Source organism: Hemitrygon akajei, chromosome 32 (genome assembly GCF_048418815.1).
Source record: "Hemitrygon akajei chromosome 32, sHemAka1.3, whole genome shotgun sequence".
In the NCBI taxonomy this organism is placed as follows: domain Eukaryota; kingdom Metazoa; phylum Chordata; class Chondrichthyes; order Myliobatiformes; family Dasyatidae; genus Hemitrygon; species Hemitrygon akajei.
Genome location: NC_133155.1, coordinates 30,200,133 through 30,221,523, shown reverse-complemented (window position 1 = coordinate 30,221,523; position 21,391 = coordinate 30,200,133). Strand labels below are relative to the sequence as shown.

The 21,391-nt window shown below is 44.9% G+C and overlaps 1 protein-coding gene across 1 annotated transcript in view; it reads right to left on the bottom strand.

Annotated features, from left to right (window-relative positions):
• maneal (mannosidase endo-alpha like) overlaps positions 1-20,933 on the bottom strand; it is a 63,391-nt gene extending 42,458 nt beyond the window's left edge. Inside the window, exon 1 of the mRNA XM_073034397.1 lies at positions 19,862-20,933. Within this exon, the coding sequence (XP_072890498.1) occupies positions 19,862-20,357 (496 nt within the window). The 5' untranslated portion in view covers positions 20,358-20,933. The remainder of the gene's footprint in view (positions 1-19,861) is intronic.
• Between the last annotated feature and the right edge of the window lie 458 nt (positions 20,934-21,391).

Sequence of the window (21,391 nt, the reverse complement as noted above, 5' to 3'; positions counted from 1 at the left end):
GGTAGGAGGGATTAGTGTTTGGGTGTTTCTGATTTGCTTTTTAGTTTAGCCGGTTCAGCACAACATTGTGGGCCGAATGGCCTGTTACTGTGTTGTACTGTCCTATGTTTGAGCTCAGAGTGATATTGGCTCATAGCTAGGAAGCATAATCAAAAATGGAAAACAGAACTGCAGGCGCTGTAAAACTGAAACAAAACAGAACTGCTGGATGAACTCAGCTGCTCTGTTCCGAGTCAGAGACTCTTACTCAGAATGTCAAATCTGTTTGGAAGGGGATTAAAAAATAAGGGTAAAACGTCACTCATGATAGTTGTGGGTCATGTTTTAATGAGGTCATCTCTTATTCTTGTCAAATGCAAACAACTTTGATAAATTTGTCAAGCCCATTTTCTTTTCATTAAATCCTGTTGACTCAGCTTAATTGAGTTAGGATCTATTTTTCAATGACCCAGTATAACTTTGTCAACTATTCAATTGTTCCCTGCTCCGACTCTCTCCTTTGTTGAATCAAAGTGTTATGTAATTTTCTAATCCATTGAACCTTTCCAGAATCCACAGTCAGACATCATGGAAACAGTCCTTTGGCCCAAGTCACCCAAACTCATTTTATCTGTAACCACTTCTTGGGGTAGAAGCCATCAGGCCCATGAGACTTGATGCTTTTTTAATTAATTATGTTGCCTAATACCTTTTCTCACGTGATTGTTTGAATTTCTGCTTTCCACTGCCCCTCCATTCAAAGTTCAAAGTAAATGTATTATCAAAGTTCATCTACGTTACCACATACTATCCTGAGATTCATTTTCTTGCAGGCATTCACAGTACATGCAAAGAAAAGCAATAGAGTCAATGAAAATGCACAAATAAATACAAACAACCAACGTTCAACAGACAAGCTGTGCAAATACAATAAGAGAGAAAATAAGGAAATAATTACAATAAATGAGCAAGACCACTGAAAGCCTGTGCCAACCAGCTCCTGTGTGGGAGTGTTCAAGGACACTTTCAGTATCTGACGGCTGTGGTCAGTTTCCCACTGCTTCGCAAGGGCCACAGTCATGTCAGATGCCTAAGAGAAGGGTGAGTTACCTCAGGGACCATCACTTACCGTGACAAAGTGCTTTGAGAGGTTGGCCATGGCTAGAGTCAACTCCTGCCTATACAAGAACCCGGACCTGCTGCGATTTACCCATCGCCACAATAGGTCTACAGCAGATACAATCTCACTGGCTCCCTACCCTGCCTTGAATCTCCTGAGCAATAGTAATACCTACGTCAGGCTGCTGTTTATTGATTATAGCTCAGCGTTAAATGCAATTCTAATCCACAAGCTCACCGCTTTAGTCTATCTACACCCGCCCGTGTGTGGCCAGGCACAGCTCACATGCCATCTATAAATTTGCCGACAACACGACTGTAGGCAGAATCTCAGATGGTGACGAGAAGGCGCCGAGAGTGAGGTGGATCAGCTGGTTGAGTGGTGTCACAACAACAGCCTTGCACTCCGTGTCAGTAAAACTGAGGGAATGAATGACTGTGAAATTCAGGAGGGCGAAGCCAAGGGAACACACACCAGCCCTCATTGAGGTATCGGCAACTTCCCGATTCCCTGATGAGGGCCGGGAAGGGTGAGTGGGTATCAAACTCCTGAGCCCAATATATTGATGCGATTACAAAGAAGGCATGACAACAGCTATACTTCATTAGGACTTTGAGGAAAATGAGGCAAATTTTCCAGAATTTTGTTTCTATAAATTGTTCTTCAGTGCCTTGAGGCTGATTGGATTTGTAATTGTTCAATTTATCCTACTTTTCCGTTAAGAACAGAAAATATAACAGATGGTATATTTTAATGGCTGCAAATATACCATCTTCTATGTCTTTGGGATGTTACCAGAGACCAGCAAATTTCTACAGAAGTAACCATACAGGGCATTCTGACTGGTTGCATCATCATCTGATATGGAGGGGCCACTGCACAGGATGAGAAAAAGCTGCAGGAAGTTGTAAACTCGGCCAGCTCCATCGTGGGCACCAGCCTGCTCAGCATCCAGGACACTTTCAAAAGGCAAGGCCTCAAAAAGTTGGCATCTATCATTAAGGACCCCATCATCCAGGGCTTGCCCTCTGCTCATCATGAAGAAGGTAAGAGAGCCTGAAGACACACACTCAATGATTCGGGAACAGTTTCTTTGATCAGATTTCTGAATGGACATTAAACCCATGAGCACTACCTGTTTCGTTTTCTTTTCTTTCTTTCTTATTTCATTTAATTTACATACATAAAATTGTTATTTATAATTTTTTAAAAATCATGCATTCAATGTACTGCTGACACAATGACGACAAACCACACGGCACATGCCAGTGATATTAAACCTGATTCTGAACTCCTGAAGAACGTTTACCCATGTTATTGCTTAGGATGATCCATAAAACTTGGAAACTCAAGGAAAAGGAGAGTGTGACAATTTAAAAAGGAATTAATTGACATGATAGCTCGTTGAGGGTTGCACAGAGGAGTGGAAACAGTTAGTGACTCCATGTACAATACTGCAAGGAGCCAGCTTTAAGACACAGGTGCCCTTTCACCCCCAGCGCACTGCTGATCCCTCAGCCGCAATGGCAGATGCCTTACAACAGATTATCTGCTGTGTCGAAGGCCAAAACCATTGTTTGTGAAAACAGCAGTGAAGAGAACACACAGATAATTACACCAACTGTTGCATTGAAAATGCTTACCCACCTGAGGTGGACACGTTGCAAAAGAAAGGCAAAAATGACACTGGATTTTCGCAGAGGACTAAATAAAGATTGCTCCACATGTGTAATTCTGATCACCAAATGGATGGTTTGGGGTGTTTCTAAAAAGTGAAAAAGGTTAAACAAGAAACTCTGCAGATGCTGGAAATCCAAAGCAGCACACTTAAAATGCTGGAGGAACTCAGCAGGTCAGGCAACATCTACGGAAATGAATAGATAGTCGAGGTTTTGGGCTGAGACCCTTATTCAGGACTGAGAAAGAAAAGGGAAGATGCCAGAATAAAAGGGTGGCGGGGAGGGGAAGGAGACTAGCTGGAAAGTGAAGCCAGATGGGCTGGAAAGTCAAGGGTTGGCGAGGAGAGTGGACTTTGGGAGAAAGGGAAGGTGGGGGGGGGGGGGGGAGGATCCAGGGGGAAGTAATTGGCAGCTGAGAAGATGTAGAAGGTCAGAGTGGGGACGGGGGGCAGGGGGGGAGAATTTGTTTAGCAGAAGGAGAAATCGATATTCATGCCATCAGGTTGGAGGCTTCTGAGATGGAATACAAGGTGTTGCTCCTCCACCCTTGAGGGTATCCTCATCTTGGCACAAGATGAGGCCGTTGTCAGTCAGCAGTTGAAAATGGGTTAGGTGTGTAGGCTGAGATGCAGCAAACAGATCCTATTTACTGAGAATTCAGTGTCTATTAAAAACAATAACACTCACAACTATGGCAGCTTCTTCCAATAAACACAAGATAATTCCTCTTAAAAAAAAACGTGGCAAGTGAAAGATCTGACTTATATTCAAAAATCAATCTCAGTCACTTACAATTGTCTTAGCACCAAGCTTGATTGACAGGACAATTACTTTGCCATCTGGTCTGTATGAACTGAAGAAAAAAGATGTATTGAAGTTTAATATGTGTTAACATCTAGAAACTAAATCATGTACATGTTGAATCTGTGTCTTTCTATTCTGCCTATTTACCATCTCTGTATTTAATATCTTTGACTTGTTGCCACACTTGTGAAACTACTGCAGTGACATTGCTTGCGAAATACAATGATGCACGGGTAACCTGAGAGAGCGGCTGGCAGGCTTACAGAAAATGGACATCACCTTATATTCCTGTGCATACTTTAAATGAAGACAGGAAGCAGGCATGGCGAAAAGACTGTTAACAATTTAAGAATGGCTCTCAAATAAATAAAGAAACCAGTTTGCTGAATTTCAGTCATGCAATTACTTGCAGTAAAGGCTTGTTCTAACCAAGCAAATCAATAATATTGATAATTAAAACGTCATGAATGCTATATGGCTCTCAAAGAAAGCTGTGTTCATCTTCCTGCTCATTTGGTGGTTCATGTTTCACCGGCCAAATCACATTTACATTTCTCTGCCCGAAACCACTGGTCAGGAACTAAACTGTACACAGAAGTCTGTGGCTACATAATTGATTTCACCCAATGCTGCTCTCATCTCCAGGGTGGGTCCCGAGTTGGCGGTACAACGGGATAACTGGAAAATCCATGTTTGTGTTTATGATTCACCAATGTGAATTTAGTGATCCCACGAAGCAGGAGGACAGACATATTGAAGGCAGCTTAAATGAAATCAGCATGTGATGGAGCCTCCAGGAATATACTCAACTGGAAACGTCCGCTAGAGAGTGTGCTTACGCCTGCTTCTCTACACAAACAAATTAATATCTGCACAACAACTTATTCTATATGAATTGACATTCTGTCCCTTGGAAGGTTGTAGGCTGGAGTTTAGAAACATAGAAAAACCTACAGCACAATATAGGCCCTTTGGCCCACAATGCTGTGCCAAACAAGTACTTCCTTTCAAAATTACCTAAGGTCACCCATAGCCCTCTATTTTTTTAAGCTCCATGTACCTATCCAGGTATCTGCCTCTACCACCGTTTTCGGCAGCCCATTCCAAGCACTCGCCACTCTCTCCGTAAAATACTTAACCCTGGCATCTCCCCTGTACCTACTTGCAAGCACCTTAAGACTGCGCCCTCTCGTGTTAGCCATTTCAGCCCTGGGAAAAAGCCTCTGACTATCCACACGATCAATGCCCCTCATCATCTTATACACCTCTATCAGGTCACTTCTCATCCTCCGCCGCTCTAAGGAGAAAAGGCCGAGTTCACTCAACCGCGTTCATTGAATGACAATGTAGTATAGATATGGGTCAATTGACCCAACAAAGTTTTTGTATTTGCCACAACATCCTCCCACTGTATTCATCTTCTCCTAAACACTACTGTAGCAACTTCTCCACTCTAAACTTGCTCTGGATAAACCAGTCTTCTCCCAATTTTCCTAAAAGCTCCTGAATGTCCCATAAGGTTAAGTGTTCCTTTGATATCAAGGGAAGGGAGCTCAGCCCTTTGCTTCATGTTGGGTTGCAACTGGAGCTGAGCGATCCTGCGGAAACCCAGACTAAGCACTGGTTACTGCTGAATGGCACCTTCTATCACTGTGGTGATGACTGGGCTTGGACTACAATTGGAATTGGGGTAAGCAGTCAAAAGTTCCTAGATGCCAACATCTCTGAAGACCTATCCTCAGCCCAACATATTGATTCAATTGTGAAGAAGATACACCAGCAGCTACATTTCATTAGGAGTCTGAGGAGATTTGGTATGTCACCAAAAACTCCAGCACATTTTTTTTTTGCTGATGTACTGTGAAAAGGATTCTAACTGGCCATATCGCCGGCTGGTATCGAGGGGCCACTGCACAGGATCGCAAAAGAGCTGCAGAATAGTGTAAACTCAGCCAGCTCCATTGAGAACACTAGCCACTCCAGCAGCAAAGACAGTTTCAAAAAGGTGACGCCTCAATAAAGCAACCAGCCATCATTACTACCCTCACTACCTCTTCTCATTACAGGACCCTGAAGACACAAACTCAATGTTTAAGGAACAGCTTCAACCCCTCCACCATCAGTTTACTGAATGGTTCATGAACACTACATCATTATTTTGCTCTCCTTTTGCAATACTTATCTCTTTGTATCCGTTATTTATTTCTCATTGTAATTTACAGTAGACTTTATGTACTGCACTCTACTGCTGCCACGAAACAGCAAATTTCACTGCATGTATGTCAGTGCTAATAAGCCTAATTCTGATCCTGATCTCAAAGTGATTAGTTGCCTAGGTTGAAGTTGTCCTCCTTTTGGGGGAGCAATTTTGTACCAGGCACAAAATGGAGGAACTCAGCAAGACAGACGGCATCTATGGAGGGGAATAAATAGCCAGCTGAGACCTTTCAAGACTGGAGGGGCAACACCTCGTACTCTGGGAAGCCTCCAACCTGACGACTTAAACATCAATTTCTCTAACTTCCGGTAATTTCTTCTCCCTTTCTCCTTTGCTCTTTCTCAGTTTCCCATTCTGAGTAGCCTCTCACCCTTTCTCTTCTCCTCAGCTTCCCATCACCTCCCCGTGATTCCCCTCCTCCTCGCCTTTGTTTTATGGTCCAGTGCTGTAGTCCTTGTGCTGCAACTTCACCAGATTTTTAGATGCACCTGACTTCTGGCTGAAACAGTTCAGATTGGCAACAACATCTCCACATGCATGTTTTCTCTCACACTTTGTGATGAAAAACTGGAGTGATTCATAAAAAAAAAGTCCGTGAAATTGCTTCTTGTGAAAGCTGCCTCACTTCCAGACCCAGTCAGTTTGGATTGACAACAACATCTCCTCCACAACCTCCATCAGCACTGGTGCACCATAAGGCTGTGTGCAAAGACCCCTGGTTTGGTCGCCTTGCACTTATGACTTTGTGGCTAAGCATAGGTCCAATACCATTTTTAAGTTTGCCAACGACATCACTGTTGTGGGCTGAATCAATGGTGGTGATGAATCAGCATATAGGAGCTGATTATTGACTATAGGAGAAGGAAACCAGAGGACTATGAGCCAGTCCACGTCGGGGGATCAGAGTTGGAGAGGGTCAGCAACTTTACATTCCTCGGTCTTAACATCTCAGAGGATCTGTCCTGGGTCCAGCACGTAAGTGCAATTACGAAGAAAGCATGGCGGCGCCTTTACTTCCTTAGGAGTTTGCGGAGATTCAGCGTGACATCCAAAACTCAAACTTCTATTGATGTGTGAGGGAGCTTATATTTACTGGCTGCGTAATACCCTGGAATGGAAAATCCTATAAAATGTAGTGGAAACGGCCCAGTCCATCACGAGCACATCTACATGAAGTGTTGTCACAGGAAAGAAGCATCCATCATCAGGGACCCAAACCACTCAGGTCATGCTCTCCTCTCATTGCTGCCATCAAGAAGAAGGTACAAGAGTCTCAGGTCCCACACCACCAGGTTCAGGAATAGTTATTACCCCTCAATCATCAGGTTCTTGAACAGAGGGGATATCTTCACTTGCCTATCACTGAACTGTTCCCACAACCTATGGACTCACTTTCAAGGACTCTTCATCTCATGTTCTCAATATTTATTGCTTGTTTATTTTTTTTTAAATTTTTGTGCTTGCACAGTTTGTTGTCTTTTGCACACTGGCTGTCCACCCTGTTTCACAGTCTTACATTGATTCTATTATGGTTATTGGATTTCTCGAGTATGCCCGCAAACAAATGAATCTCAGGGTTGTACAAGGCGACATATGAGTAATTTGATAATAAATTTGCTTCAAACTTTGGTTCCCTGGCTTCAGTCGCCAGCATGATAGTCTAGCGTTTGTGTAATCACTTTGCAGTGACAGTGATCACCGATCAGAGTTCAATTCCCGCTACTGTCTGTAAGGAGTTTGTACGTTCGCCCTGTGACCGTGTGGGGTTCCTTCCACCTTCCTAAGACATACGGTTAGGGTTAGTAAGTTGTGGACATGTTACATTTGTGTCAGAAACATGGTGACACGTGTGGGCTGCTCCCAGCACAATCCTTGGACTGTGTTAGCCTCTGACACAGAGAACGGTGCATTTTACTGTATGTTTCAATGCACACATGACAAATAAAGCCAACGCTAAACTTTAGGTAGTGGTGTGATTACAGGCGGTGGCATATAATTCTGCTACTTCTAACAGAATGGTGGCTTAAAGCCACTCAGTTGTTTACTGCTGGATTTGTGCCATTCAGTTTGATGTTAGTGCTGTTTAAAGCAGAGAAGGGGGAGGGTGTAAGTACGAATCTTCACATCCACAGTAACTATGCAGTGGCCATTCCTATGGCAATGTTATAGGAGATGCATCCACGGTAAGCAGGTAGGAGAAGGTGAGGTAAGGTTGTTTCTCTGCACTCTCACCACTTGCTGTACACTCGTGTGGCCACTTTCTTCTTCAGTGCTTGGACAGTTTTGTGAACACTTCAGTTCCCAAGCTTTCTTTTCATGTCGGCTGCTGAAGTCCACGTCGTCCCTTCCCCACTCCCAACTGTGCTTTTTCCAAATGGTTTCAACATGCAAACTACCTCCCCTTCCCTTCCATGGCCACTACCTATATTTCCCACTGCCTTGAGAAAGCAGACAATATAACATCCTCTCCCACCCCAGATACTCTCTGTATCCCACCACCCCCCAACACTCCATTCAGCAGAAGATACAAAACCTTGAGAAGAAGCACCACCAGGCTCAAGGACAGCTTCTATCACCCTATTGTAAGGCTCTTGAATGAACCTCTTGTATGATAAAGATGAATTTGTGAACTCATAATCTACCCTGCCATGGTTTGTCTGCCTGCTCTGCACTTTGTCTGTATCACGAGATGCTGCACTCTGTTAACGTTTTTCTCTTTGTACTACCTGGATGTACTTATGTTTTGGAATGATCTGTATGGACAGCAAATGGGAAAAAACTCATCAATTTATCTCGATACATGTGACAGTCATAAACCAATTACTATTGACTCTGAGAGCTATAATCAGCTTCAATCAGGCCCGAGATGTTGACTGTTTATTTCTACAGGATCTGCCTGACCTGCTGGGTTTTGTCTGTTTATACTTTAGCTTTATAGTACCTTTAGCTTTTTTATTTGCATCCTTTCTCACGTTTGATCTGATCCCTTGGGCAGTCAATATTGAGAACTTCCAGCTTTCTCCTTCCTGACAATATACCCAAAGCTGCTTTCCTTGATAAACCTCTTCCCTTCTACCAGCGGAAGAGCATGAAGGATTCGGGGAAATTGGCTGAAAGTGCAATATTTGACTATGACTAAATCCGCAGTTGGCTGACTTTTGCAAGATACAGTTTTGGTATGTCCCAGATAGATCTGAGGAAGTCTTCCTGTCAAGATGGCCTGAGCTGCAGCCTCCATTTTGGTTATTTTTTTTAGGGTTGTAGGATTGGTTTTAGAGACAGAGAACATAGTTAGGGTTTAAGGGCAGAGACGTCAAGATAGGGTTCCCCTTGTCCTCACCTACCACCCCACCAGCCTCCGGGTCCAACGTATAATTCTCCATAACTTCTGCCACCTCCAACGGGATCCCACTACCAAGCACATCTTTCCCTCGACCCCCTTTCTGCTTTCCGCAGGGATCACTCCCTACGCGACTCCCTTGTCCATTCTTCCGCCCCATCCCTTCCCACCGATCTCCCTCCTGGCACTTATCCTTGTAAACGGAACAAGTGCTACACCTGCCCTTACACCTCCTCCCTCACCACCATTCAGGGCCCCAGACAGTCCTTCCAGGTGAGGCGACACTTCACTTCTGAGTCGGCTGGTGTGGTAGACTGCGTCCAGTGCTCCCGGTGTGGCCTTTTATATATAGGTGAGACCCGACACAGACTGGGAGACCGTTTCGCTGAACACCTATGCCCGGTCCGCCAGAGAAAGCAGGATCTCCCAGTGGCCACACATTTTAATTCCACATCCCATTCCCATTCTGATATGTCTATCCATGGCCTCCTCTACTATCAAGATGAAGCCACACTCAGGTTGGAGGAACCACACCTTATATACCGGCTGGGTAGCCTCCAACCTGATGGCATGAACATTGACTTCTCTAATTTCCGTTAATGCCCCTCCTCCCCTTCTTACCCCATCCCTGATATATTTAGTTGTTTTTTTTTCTCTCTCTCTGCTCATCACTCTGCCTGTTCTCCATCTCCCTCTGGTGCTCCCCTCTCCCTTTCTTTCTCCCTAGGCCTCCCGCCCCATGATCGTTTCCCTTCTCTAGCTCTGTATCCCTTTCACCAATCACCTTTCCAGCTCTCAGCTTCACCCCACCCCCTCCAGTCTTCTCCTATCATTTTGCATTTTCCCCTCCCCCTTCTACTTTCAAATCTTTTACTATCTTTCCTTTCAGTTAGTCCTGACGAAGGGTCTCGGCCCAAAACGTCAATAGTGCTTCTCCCTATAGATGCTGCCTGGCTTGCTGCGTTCCACCAGCATTTTGTGTGTGTTGCTTGAATTTCCAGCTTCTGCAGATTTCCTCGTGTTTGGGGAGTTAGAGGTTGGTTTTGGAGACAGAGAAGGGAGTTAAGGGCACTCTTAAGGACAGAGATGTTGGGGAGTTAGACGTTACCAGAGTCTAGGTCCCCTCTCTCTACTTGAATGGCTACAACGTGGACATGGGATGAAAAATTCCACGGACAGAGCAAGGGCCAGCGACTTTCGTGGACAAAGACCAGCGAGGACGAGGGGTGATGTCCCCCAGGTCAGCAAGTCCTCCCATTTTGGTGGGTCCCGGGATCTGGAGATTGGAGGCACAAGGGCTGGTGACCCCGTAGGTATGCGAGTTGGTGAGTCCGGAGTTCAAGGCCTGAAGTTTGAGGTCCCACCATCGGCGAGTTCTAGGGCTGATACTGAAGATCAAAGCCCAAAGGTTGATCACAAGTTTGGAAGTCGAGGCCCAATGGTTGAAGTCCTAGGGCTTGCGAGTCCACCCGGGAAGCTGGAAGCTTAATATCTGTGAGTCCTCGCTTTGTTGCTGCCATTCTGTTGTTGCTCCTTGTATTGTTCTGCTGAACATTGTGGGCATGTTATGTTGGCACAGGAATGTGTGGCAGCACCCACTGGCAGTCCTCAGCACCTCCTGAGATTGTGATAGTTGTTCACACAGATGACACATTTCACCGCATGTGTCAAGATTCAAGATTGTTTAATGTCATTTCTACTACACAAGTGTAAAGAATGAAATAATTGTTACTCCAGCGCAGCACAGAAAAAAACAGCATAAAGAGCACAATAATAAAAAGATCTCAATAACCATCAACACTCCCTCTCCATGCATCTGATGAACCAAAGGAAAGGCGGAAACCACACAGGGACTCGGTAGCAGCAGGGACTCGGGAGTTGCCAGATACCACGGAACTCAATGTAGGGGTTCCAGCTCCAGATATTTCCCTCGGGATTTCCTCCCGAAGCCTCCCCCGTGACTGGGTATAGCCGCAATGCACCAGAGGTTCGAGATCAGAGTTTTCCTTCTCCTAAATGAGCTGACGACTGTGGCTGACGAGCCCCATCAGACTGAAACAACCGGTTTTAAGGTGCCAATAACCCACCTTCGCCCCTTCTCCAGTCAGTAGAACCAGGGACTAGCAGCTAAGCTACATGTGAAGGACAGGAGCTGGACTTGGTTGTCACAGGCTATCTGACTCACCCATAAAAATGGTATATTGAGCATACATGCAAGGCATAGAAGGCTATGTACAAAAAGCTAGTAAACTGAATTAGATTAGATTTACTAATATTAATGACAATTAATATTAACACGAATGCTGGAGATCAGAAACAAAAACAAAAATGCTGGGAAAGTCAAACTACATTGGTGAAAAGAAAACCAATGAACACTCTGAGCGTGTGCTCATTATAGAAAGGACTTGTTAGTCAGTATGGACACGGTAAAGGCCTTGTTTCTATTCACTATGACTATGGCTCTGTAAGAATGTATACTTCTATATATTTAATTGAATATAAACTTTGTATTCGATTAGTAGGGAGATGCAAGGGAACAGGGAGACTTAAGGGATCATTTGACAGGAAGGTTTAAAATTATTAGCAGATTTTAAAGAGAAAATAGCAATGATGCGTATCAAAAATCTTGATGGGAAATAAGTAGCAACCCATACAAAATGCTGGAGGAATCCGGCAGGTCAGGCAGTATCTTTGGAGTGAAATGAACAGTCAACATTTTAGGCTGAGACACTTCATCATGCGTTTTTATACAGTGGGTTATGATGATCTCGGAGTCACACCTGAAAGAGTGGTGGAAGCTTATTTCACAGCAGCTTTCTGAAAGAAAAATATTGCAAGAATACCAGAGGGAAAATAAAGGTAGGTTTTGAGGGAGTAATCAGTCAGATCTGTCAAAGTTAGAAAATCCACGCGAGGAAAACAGCACCTTCTATTTCTATCATAAAATTCAATTTCACCTTGAAGATACACACTATCGATGATGTAGTTTTGTATCCATCTCTTTAGATGGTACCATCATCAAATTTCAGGGCTGTAAGGTTCCAGTTGTTTATATTCCTGTTTTTTTCTGTGACTTGCCATCTTCAAGTTAGTATTCTTCACCAATTCTTTGTGATATGCTCTACCAATCTTCCTGAGACTACTGGCACTATTGGTAATCCACTCATTACTCAAGTGCTACATCAAACTACGGTGCTCTCGTCTCCATCACTCTCATTCTCCCATTATCACTTCATTATTGTCTGTGCTGATTTCTTCAGAAGTCCATTTGACTGTGGAGGGTTTGGACCTGAAGTTGAGCAAAGTGAAATCCCATTCTTTGGCAGAGTGCCTGAGATAACCTTTTACAAACAGTAGCCCATTAAGTGTTTCTTTTTCCCCGTCTGGAGAAAACTGGTTTCATGTAATTAATCACAATTCAGCAAGTGGCGTTACGCAGTTGGCTCACCTTTGAGTAAATTGAATAGTAGTTACTCAAAAGTGAACAGTCCTCCCCTGTCAAGTAAACAAAATGGTGTTGAGACATTCATACAGCTGAATTGAGCTTTAATGATTTAGTGTACATTTTCTACAAAGATCGACTCAGTGACTTGTTCTGCATGAAGAAAGAACCTCCTAAATCCTTTCCTATCATTTCTTGGCCACATGAATCTTTTATAGCTCTTCTTTGTAATAATTCTTCATGCCGTTTCAATTTTCCTATCATTCCCCAGTATTCCATCCATACAATTATGTTCTGCATTCTTTGTGCTTATTTGGCTTACGGTCATCCAGCCTGTGATTTATGTTGCTCTGTGCTTACTTCAGAATCAGAATCAGGTTTAATATCACTGGCACATAATATAAAATCTGCTATTTTTGCACACATAATAACTATAAATTACAGTAAGTATATACAGTATAAAAAGCAAGAAAATTAAATTAAAGAATAGCGCAAAGAGAGAGGAAAAAATACCACAGAGGTGTTCATGGATTCCTTGTCCATTCAGAAATCTGATGGCAGAGAGGAAGAAGCTGTTCCTGAAATGTTGAGTGTATACCTTCAGGCTCCTATACCTGAAGACGCAAGACAAAGGAGGAGAACTAGGCTATTCAGCCCATCGAGGTTGTTCCGCCATTCCATCATGGCGGATTTATCATCTCTCCAGACCCCATTCTTGTGCCTTCTCCCTGTAACCTTTGACACTGATTAATAATGAATCTATCAACTTCCACTTTAAATATACCCAATGACTTGGCCTGCACGGCCATCTGTGGCAATGAATTCCACAGATTCACCACCCTCTAGCTAAAGAAATTTTTCCTCATCTCTGTTTTAAGTGGATGTACTCTGGTCCAAAACTCCCCTACTATAGGAAACATCCTCTCCACATCCACTCTACCTAAGCCTTTCAATATTCGATAGCTTTTAATGAGATCCCCCCCTCATTCTTCTAAACTCCAATAAGTACAGAGTGAGCTCCATCAAATGCTCCTCATATGTTAACCCTTTCATTCCCGGGATCAATTTCTTGAACCACTACAATGCTAGCACATACTTTCTTAGCCAAGGGGCCCAAAACTGCTCACAATACTCCAAGTGCTGTCTGCTCGATGCCTTAAGAATCCTCAGCATTACATGCTTAATTTTGTATTCTATCCCTTCCTAAATGAATGCTCACTCTGTATTTGCCTTCCTTAACACTGACACAGTCTGCCAGATAACCTTTAGGGAATCTTGCACAGAACACGAAGACTCCCAAGTCCCTTTGCATCTTTGATTTTTTGAATTTTCTCCTCATTTAGAAAATAGTCCACACCTTTATTCCTTCTACCAAGTTGCATGAACATGTACACCCCTATACTAGGAGGAGATGTTATTTTCAATCCACACAGACTGTGGTTCCCTGGTGGAAAAAGTCAAAGATCTAGACACAGAGGCCCAGACTTTGGAGCTTGTTGGTTAGAACTGACGGTATAGTTGAGTTGAACGCCGAGCTGTAGTCAATAAACAGCAGCCAGAGATACTGTAGGTATTGTTATTATAAGACCATAAAACATAGGTGCAAAATTAGGCCATTTGGCCCATTGAGTCTGCTCTGCCATGCAATCATGGCTGACGCTTTGCTCCCCTCCTCAGCCCCTTCTCCCTGTAACCTTTGATGCCATGTCCAATCAAGAACCTATCAATCACTGCCTTAAACACATCCAACCAGGTGATCCAAAGCTGAGTGGAGAACCAATGAGATTGCATCCCCATCCACATAGACCTATTGTGAAAATAGGTAAATTGCGGTTGGTCCAAGTCCTTACCTGGAAAGGAGTTGATTCTAACCATGACCAACCTCTTAAAGCACTTCATCACAGTTGATCTGAGTGGAACTGGGGGATAGCATTGAGGCTCTCACCCGACTCTTCTTGGGCACTGGTACGATTGTCATCCTTTTGAAGCAGATGGGAACCTCCAACTGCAGTAACCAGAGATTGAAGATGTCCTTGAATACTCCTGCCAGTTGGTTGGCATTCATTTTCAGAGCTCTACCAGGAACACCATCGGGGCCTGACACCTTATGTGGGTTCACCCTCTTGAAAGATGTTCTGACATCAGATTCAGTTTATTGTCATTTAGAAACCACAAATGCAATGCAGTTAAAAAATGAGACAACGTTCCTCCAGAATGATATCACAAAAAAGCACAAAACAAAACAGACCACACAAGAAAATCCACATAACGTTTGTTAATCCCCAATCCAGAGTCCGGAGAGGCTGCTGCGTATCAATATCGCTCTACTGACTTAGCACGTTCCCCGGAAAGGAACCAAGACTGAGATCACAGGGGTTGAGCTCATTTGGGAGTGACGCATCACAGCAATTCATGATATTTGGTTTCGCTTTGTAGAAAGTAATGGGCTGCAAACTCTACCAGAGCCCTCTCTAATCTCAATTGGAATAGTTTTTTTGCCCTTAAAATAGCCTTCCTTATGTCATACCTGGACTTCTTGAATAGTTCTAGATCACCGGTCTTGAATGTCACAGATCTAGCCCTCAGCAGACAACAAATTTTCTGGTTCATGCAAGGCTTTTGGTGTGGGTATGCCTGTATGTTCTTGAAGCCACATACTCTTCCAAACAGGCCTTGATGAAGTTGGTGACAACTGTAGCATATTCTGTCAGACTCGAAGATGAATCCTTGAATACTGTCCATTCTACTGACTCACAGCAGTCCTGTACACACTCTCCCTTTGACCACACCTTCTTGGCCCTCACCACTGATGCCGCAGGTTTTAGTCTCTGCCTAAACGCTGGGAGCTGAAGTAGAGCCAGGCAATCGGACTTTCTAAAGCGTGGGCATCGGAAGGGACCATAAGCGTTCTTGATGGAGGTAAAACAGTGGTCAAGTATGTTGGCTCTTCTGGTTCAGCAGATGATACGTTGGTGGTATGTGGCCAAGTGTTGGTTCCCTCTGCATTCTCAATAAATCCATATTTCTGAGGGTCAGTAGCATACTGAAAATCACCAAATGAGGTAACAAAAAATGCTCTTTGCTGTTTTTGTTTGCATAGTGTGCTACCATTTGGAGCTGAATCTGTGCAGCACATACAATTTCTGTCACATTTATATAAACTCTGAATTTTAGTATCAGATTTACTACCACTGACATGCTGTGTGTTGAGAAATTTGTTTTACAGCAGCAGTACATAAAGTAAACTATAAACTACAATTAAAAATGTGTAAATTAAATAAGTAGTATAAAAAGAGAAAAATGTTGAGGTAGTGTTCATGGGTTCACTGGCTGTTCAGAAATCTGCTGGCAGAGGGGAAGAGGCTGTTTCTAAAATGTTGAGTGTGTGTCATTGGACCTATACTAATTCCATATCAAACAGGACTTTCTCTTATCGTGGACTTGGTGGGTTTTAAGCATTTATGGTTATATAATTTGTTGTATGATAGCAATGAGAAGAGGGCATGACCTGGGAGCTGGGGCTTCCTTAATGTTGGATGCTGCCTTTTTGCAGAATCATCTTTTGAAGATATCCTCGATGTCGGGAAGGCCAGCCCCCACAATGGAGCTGGCAGAGCTTACAACACTGCAGATTTTTACAAATCATGTGCAGAAGTTTATACTTCTTCAGCTACTTAATCTTTTCAAATGTCTATTTCATATGTTGAAGCCACTACAGAATACATTAGTTTTTACCAGATAATGTAAAGCTTCACATCTTATGAATCCTTAGAGTTCTACAGAGTGAGGCATGTCTTATATCTCATGTTTGCTGTCTTTATTTCAATACTGGTGCATCAGTTGGTATTGTTATTGGCTTTCAGGTTGGCAGAACTTTGCGACTGATTCTTACAGTTTGCCATACCTTTGCCCGTTTAACTAGTCCATGTTGCTCATAAATTAGGGACATTTAAGAATCTCACATGGGTGATAGAAAAATAGAGGGCTAAGTAGGAGGGAAGGGCTAGGTTGGTGTTAGAAACATAGAAAACCTACAGCACAATACAGGCCCTTCAGCCCACAAGGTTGTGCCGAACACGTCCCTACCCTAGAAATTACTCTATTTTTCTAAGCTGCATGTATCTATCCAAAAGTCTCTTTAAAGACCCTATCGTATCTGCCTCCACCACCGTTGTCGGCAGCTTATTCCACGCACTCACCACTCTCTGAGTAAAAAAAACTTACCCCTGACATCTCCTCTGTACCTACTCCCCCAGCACCTTAAACCTGTCTCCTCTTGTGGCAACCATTTCAGCCCTGGGAAAAAGCCTCTGACTATCCACACGATCAACGCCTCTCAGCATCTTATACATGTCTTAGAGTAGGTTAAAGGGTCAGCACAACACAGTGGACCAAAGGGCGTGTACTGTGCTGCTGTGTGCCCTGCAAGACTCTGCGGCTTGCCATCTAAAGCTGATCTTCTATTTTTTTCCCCCGAGCACCTGTTTGCTGTTGGTTTAACTAGAGCCGTTAAGCCCCTGTGCACTCGCTTTAATCTTGTCAAGTTAATTGTGACTGGCACATGCTTCCCACATGTTATGATTATTTAAAGAGGACCTTCGTCTAGTGCCTGAGCGGAGTCATTGTGCTGACGTGAATGTTTTGTCTAACGGTGACGCTCAGTCATTCCTCCAAGGATTTGTTAGTCTATCCTCTTGCTTCCACCTCTTTGTGGGGATTCCGCCGCTCCTCCACTCCTGGGTCGAGTTGTCCGCCACTCCTGGATTGAGTTGGGGGCAGCGACCCCCACAGCAGAGAAAGCCTGCCCATCCTTCACCGTCCTGCGAGCGCACACCGTGACATGCGCTGTAATGTTCTATGTTATACTCCAATCCAATCAAATATTCTGTGACCTACGCTGACCCTAGATGCTCAAGTATTTTTAGAAAGATCAAGACAGCCAAGCTCCACGCTGGTTGAGTTTCCATTATGCACTGTCACTGATAGACACGCAGCCTTGAGCCATTGGTAAATTCCAGTTCAGACAGACTCAGTTGATGTCTCATTGTGTCTGCCTTGTCAAACAAATGTAACCAGTTAATTGTTATTTTTGTTGTTTTTCAACTAACAAATCAAAACTCATGTTCTACCAACCTTTGGACTAATAGTAGTAGTAGGCAGCCATCGATCCCAGGGGATCATGGTGGGCTGTGTCCTCTCCAGGGTGCAAGCCTGGGCAGGAAGATTTGAAGAACCGGCTGTTGCCCATGCAGCGGGTGCCCCCTTTCCCACGTCACTGATGTAGTCCAAGGGAAGGGCCTTGGACTATACAGCTTGATACCAATGTCGTCACAGAGGTTGCCAGAGTGAGGCTGGACTAATACTGTACTCCATATCAACCACAAGATTTTTTTTCTTATCATACACTTTTTTGGGGGGTTTTAGGAAGCATAGTTTGTTGTTGTTAGACCAGTTACTACTGCTACTGCACACTCTGGGTACCTGGGTTCAACCACGGCCTTGGGTACCGACTGTGCAAAGTTTTCATGTTCTACCTGTGACCATGTGGGTTTCCGCCCATGTGCTCCGACTTCCTCCCACATCGGAAAGTCGTGCTGATTTGTAGGTTAATTACCCGCTCTAAACTGCCCCAGGTAGGCGGGTAAGATGTTGAGTTGATGGACATGTAAGAGAGGTAACTGGGAAACAGGACTGATGGGAAAGTGCCGAGGGCTGCCATTTACTCGATGGGCTGAACGTCCTCCTCCTACATACTGAGGAACTAAGAGGAATGTATGACGGTTCATTCTCAGCTTACAGCCTGCTGAGTACTGACCTTAATTATCTGGAACTCCACACACTGGGCTTCCTTGAGTTCCCAAGTTTGTCGGTAAATCGGAGAGATACCAGTCCAGAAACTGCTTCACACGTTAAGAGAAGGGAACTCTGCTTCCACTTAATATATCACTTACAACTGAATCACTGCACCGTGGCAGCCAATGTCGCTGCTCTAAATTGAGACTGCCGGTGTTAGTGAGTTGGTTTTGTTCAGCAATACAGCACAGTAAAAAGCCCTTCCGGCTCCGTGTGACCTACCAAGCTACTTTCCCGCAGGTTCTGGACTGTGGGAGGAAAGAGGAACACCCAGAGGAAACCCACATGGTCACAGGGTGAACGTACTAACTGCTTGCAGACAGCAGAGGAAGTGAACCCTGGTTGCTGTGCAGCACAGTAACAGGCCTTCCTTGCCGAACGAGCCCACACCACCCAATTGCCCCGTGTGACTGGCAAACCTGCGAATCCGTACACGTTCTTTTGCGCTGCTCACACTTCCACACGACGTCTACTCCTCTCTCCGCGGCACCGGGGACTCCATTTCGTTCTGAATGCATTTGCTTGCTTCTACCGTTTGCATGATTTTGCCCTCTCTGTCTCTATACCCGGCCTGTTTTTCAATTGGGTTCTTTCGGGTTCCTTGCTTTGCGGCAGACAGATCTACAGATAACGTTGATAGCAAATGTACTTTGAACTATTTGCTGCTTGTGAGATACATTTTGATGTCTGCCCTGCAGTTTTATAGACACTTGGATGTCACAAAGCTATTCAATTTAACGCACTTTTGCCCCTGCGTGCGGCTCCCTTGCTTTATTTACGCTGCCGCGATTCTTCATTCTGAAGAATCCCTTACATTCTGCCCCACTGCCTCCTGCACAGGTTTGATAGGATCCTCAGGAACCCAGCGCTGAATGATGAGTGAAGGTCTTCCTGGTGAAAATGGATGTTACATCCAACATGACGGCACCCCTTTACACCTTACTCCTTGCACTGGGTCCCAGCCTGTCCCTGAAATGTCTGGAAAAATGCCACTGGAACACATGTGCCATAAAGTTTCCACAATTCATATTGGTCATTGATTGCTTTAAAGTTTCTTCAACAAGGCATGGAGTCAAATAAAAGTACAGCACAGAAACGGATACTTTGGCCCATCCAGTCCATGCCATACCATTTAAACTGCCTACCGCCTGAGAGATCTTAATCTCCAGTCTAAAGTATTTCCTTAAACTCTACCACAAAAGTCCATCTACTTATCAGGCTGATTGGGGGAGGGGGAGGTTAAACATGAGTAATTACCTCTCCAACCACTTAATTATAGACGGTCCATTCTCCGCTCTATAGATCTTCATACAGGAAACTTACATCGTATTTCTTTACACCACGCACATAAATCCAACGAGCTAGGGTCAATTGTTGACCTGTTAGTTATGACGCTTCATTTGCAAAAACCCCTTGCCCCTCTTACCGACAGCGGCACCCCGAAGTTGCTTCATGTGCTCCTGGATGATGTGGGGGTCTCTGGAGCTGTAAGGTCCCAACTCGGGGTAGAAGCTGGAGCCGATATCGTCGGGCGGGCTGTGTCTGCCCTTCGGGTACCCCGCGGCCACTTTCGGGTCCCAGTGGGGCACCAGCGCGTGGTCCCAGTGCACGAACCTGCCGTCGAACTGCGGATTGCCGTACCAGCCGTAGTAAAATATGTGGAGGTCGCGGTTGGCGGCGGGGTAGGTCTCCAGGTGGGTATCGCTCGCTTTGGTGACGGTGGGAGGCAGCATCAGGATGGCTTTGACGGGGGTGGGCCGCCTGGTGTCCAGCGTCTCCGCCAAGGGGATCAAGTGGAGCCTGGGGCCGGGGTCTCCGTCCCTGTCGCTCGGTTTCAGAGTCTTCAAGCCCACCAGAGTGCCGAAAATGAAGAGCGTGAAGAGCGACAGGGCGATGCAGGTCTTCCTACGGAACCTCCCCATGCCAGCCTCCTTTGTCTTGCGGCGTGCTGCTTCTCCCTGGGCACGGCCAGAAGCTCAAAGCGAGCCCCTCTCTATGTCACCCAGGCTAAGCCGCAGAGACGGCAATGCATCTAGTCACCAAATCGGGTCAATATCCCCGGGCCACTGGCAGCCACAACATTCCCGCAGTCCCATCTGCCGCCGCCGCCGCCTTCCCGCACGGATGATCTCCTCAGTGCCAGACTTTACCTTCCCACGGAGGCCGCCGATCTCATCCAATCTGCGGGAGGAGCGTCCATCACACACAATGCATCTCCCCCCCTCCCAGCCCGCAGTTTGCTACACAGCCCGTTCAGTGCAACCCATTTGCAGAACCGCTATCACCCCTTCGTCGCCGGGCTCAGAGCGGCTGCTCGTCGGATAGACTGGGAGGGGAGCCTGGCCCTCGGCGACCCCCCGCTGGTTTCCGACTCACTGCTTCGAGGTGAGGCGGAATCCCCTGAAAAAGCAGACGGCGCCCTCGAGGAAGTGGGCTGTAGCCCCCGTTCACCACATCCTGTGAATCCCCATGAAGAGGATTTTGAACAAATCTCTCATCCTTTAAAATAAAACCGCGAAGCGTTAAAGTAGGACAGTGAGATTTTCTTTTCTTTTACTGTGACGTTTAAACAAACGATTTAACTAATAATTGAACTTCAATAAATGGTTAAATTTGATTAAAAGGATCGACTTGCGCTCTTTGAAACATGCAGGTGTCCGACACAGAATTTTATTAGAGAGTGCTGACAATTTGATTGTTTCCTACTGAAAACAAAATAAAACACTGCTGAAGATTTGAAAAGAGAAAATGCTGGACAAATACTCTTCAGTTCAGGAGGCGATGTGGGAAGTGAAAATAGTTAAAAGGACACTTGCTCTTTTTTTTTACACAGGTTTTTGTGAACAGAGTGGTGAGTGTTGAAATGCGTTGCCGGGGGTGCTGGTATAGACAGACACATTTGGGACATTTAAGAGACCCGTGGTTGAAAGAAAAATGGAGGCCTATGAGGGCTTGA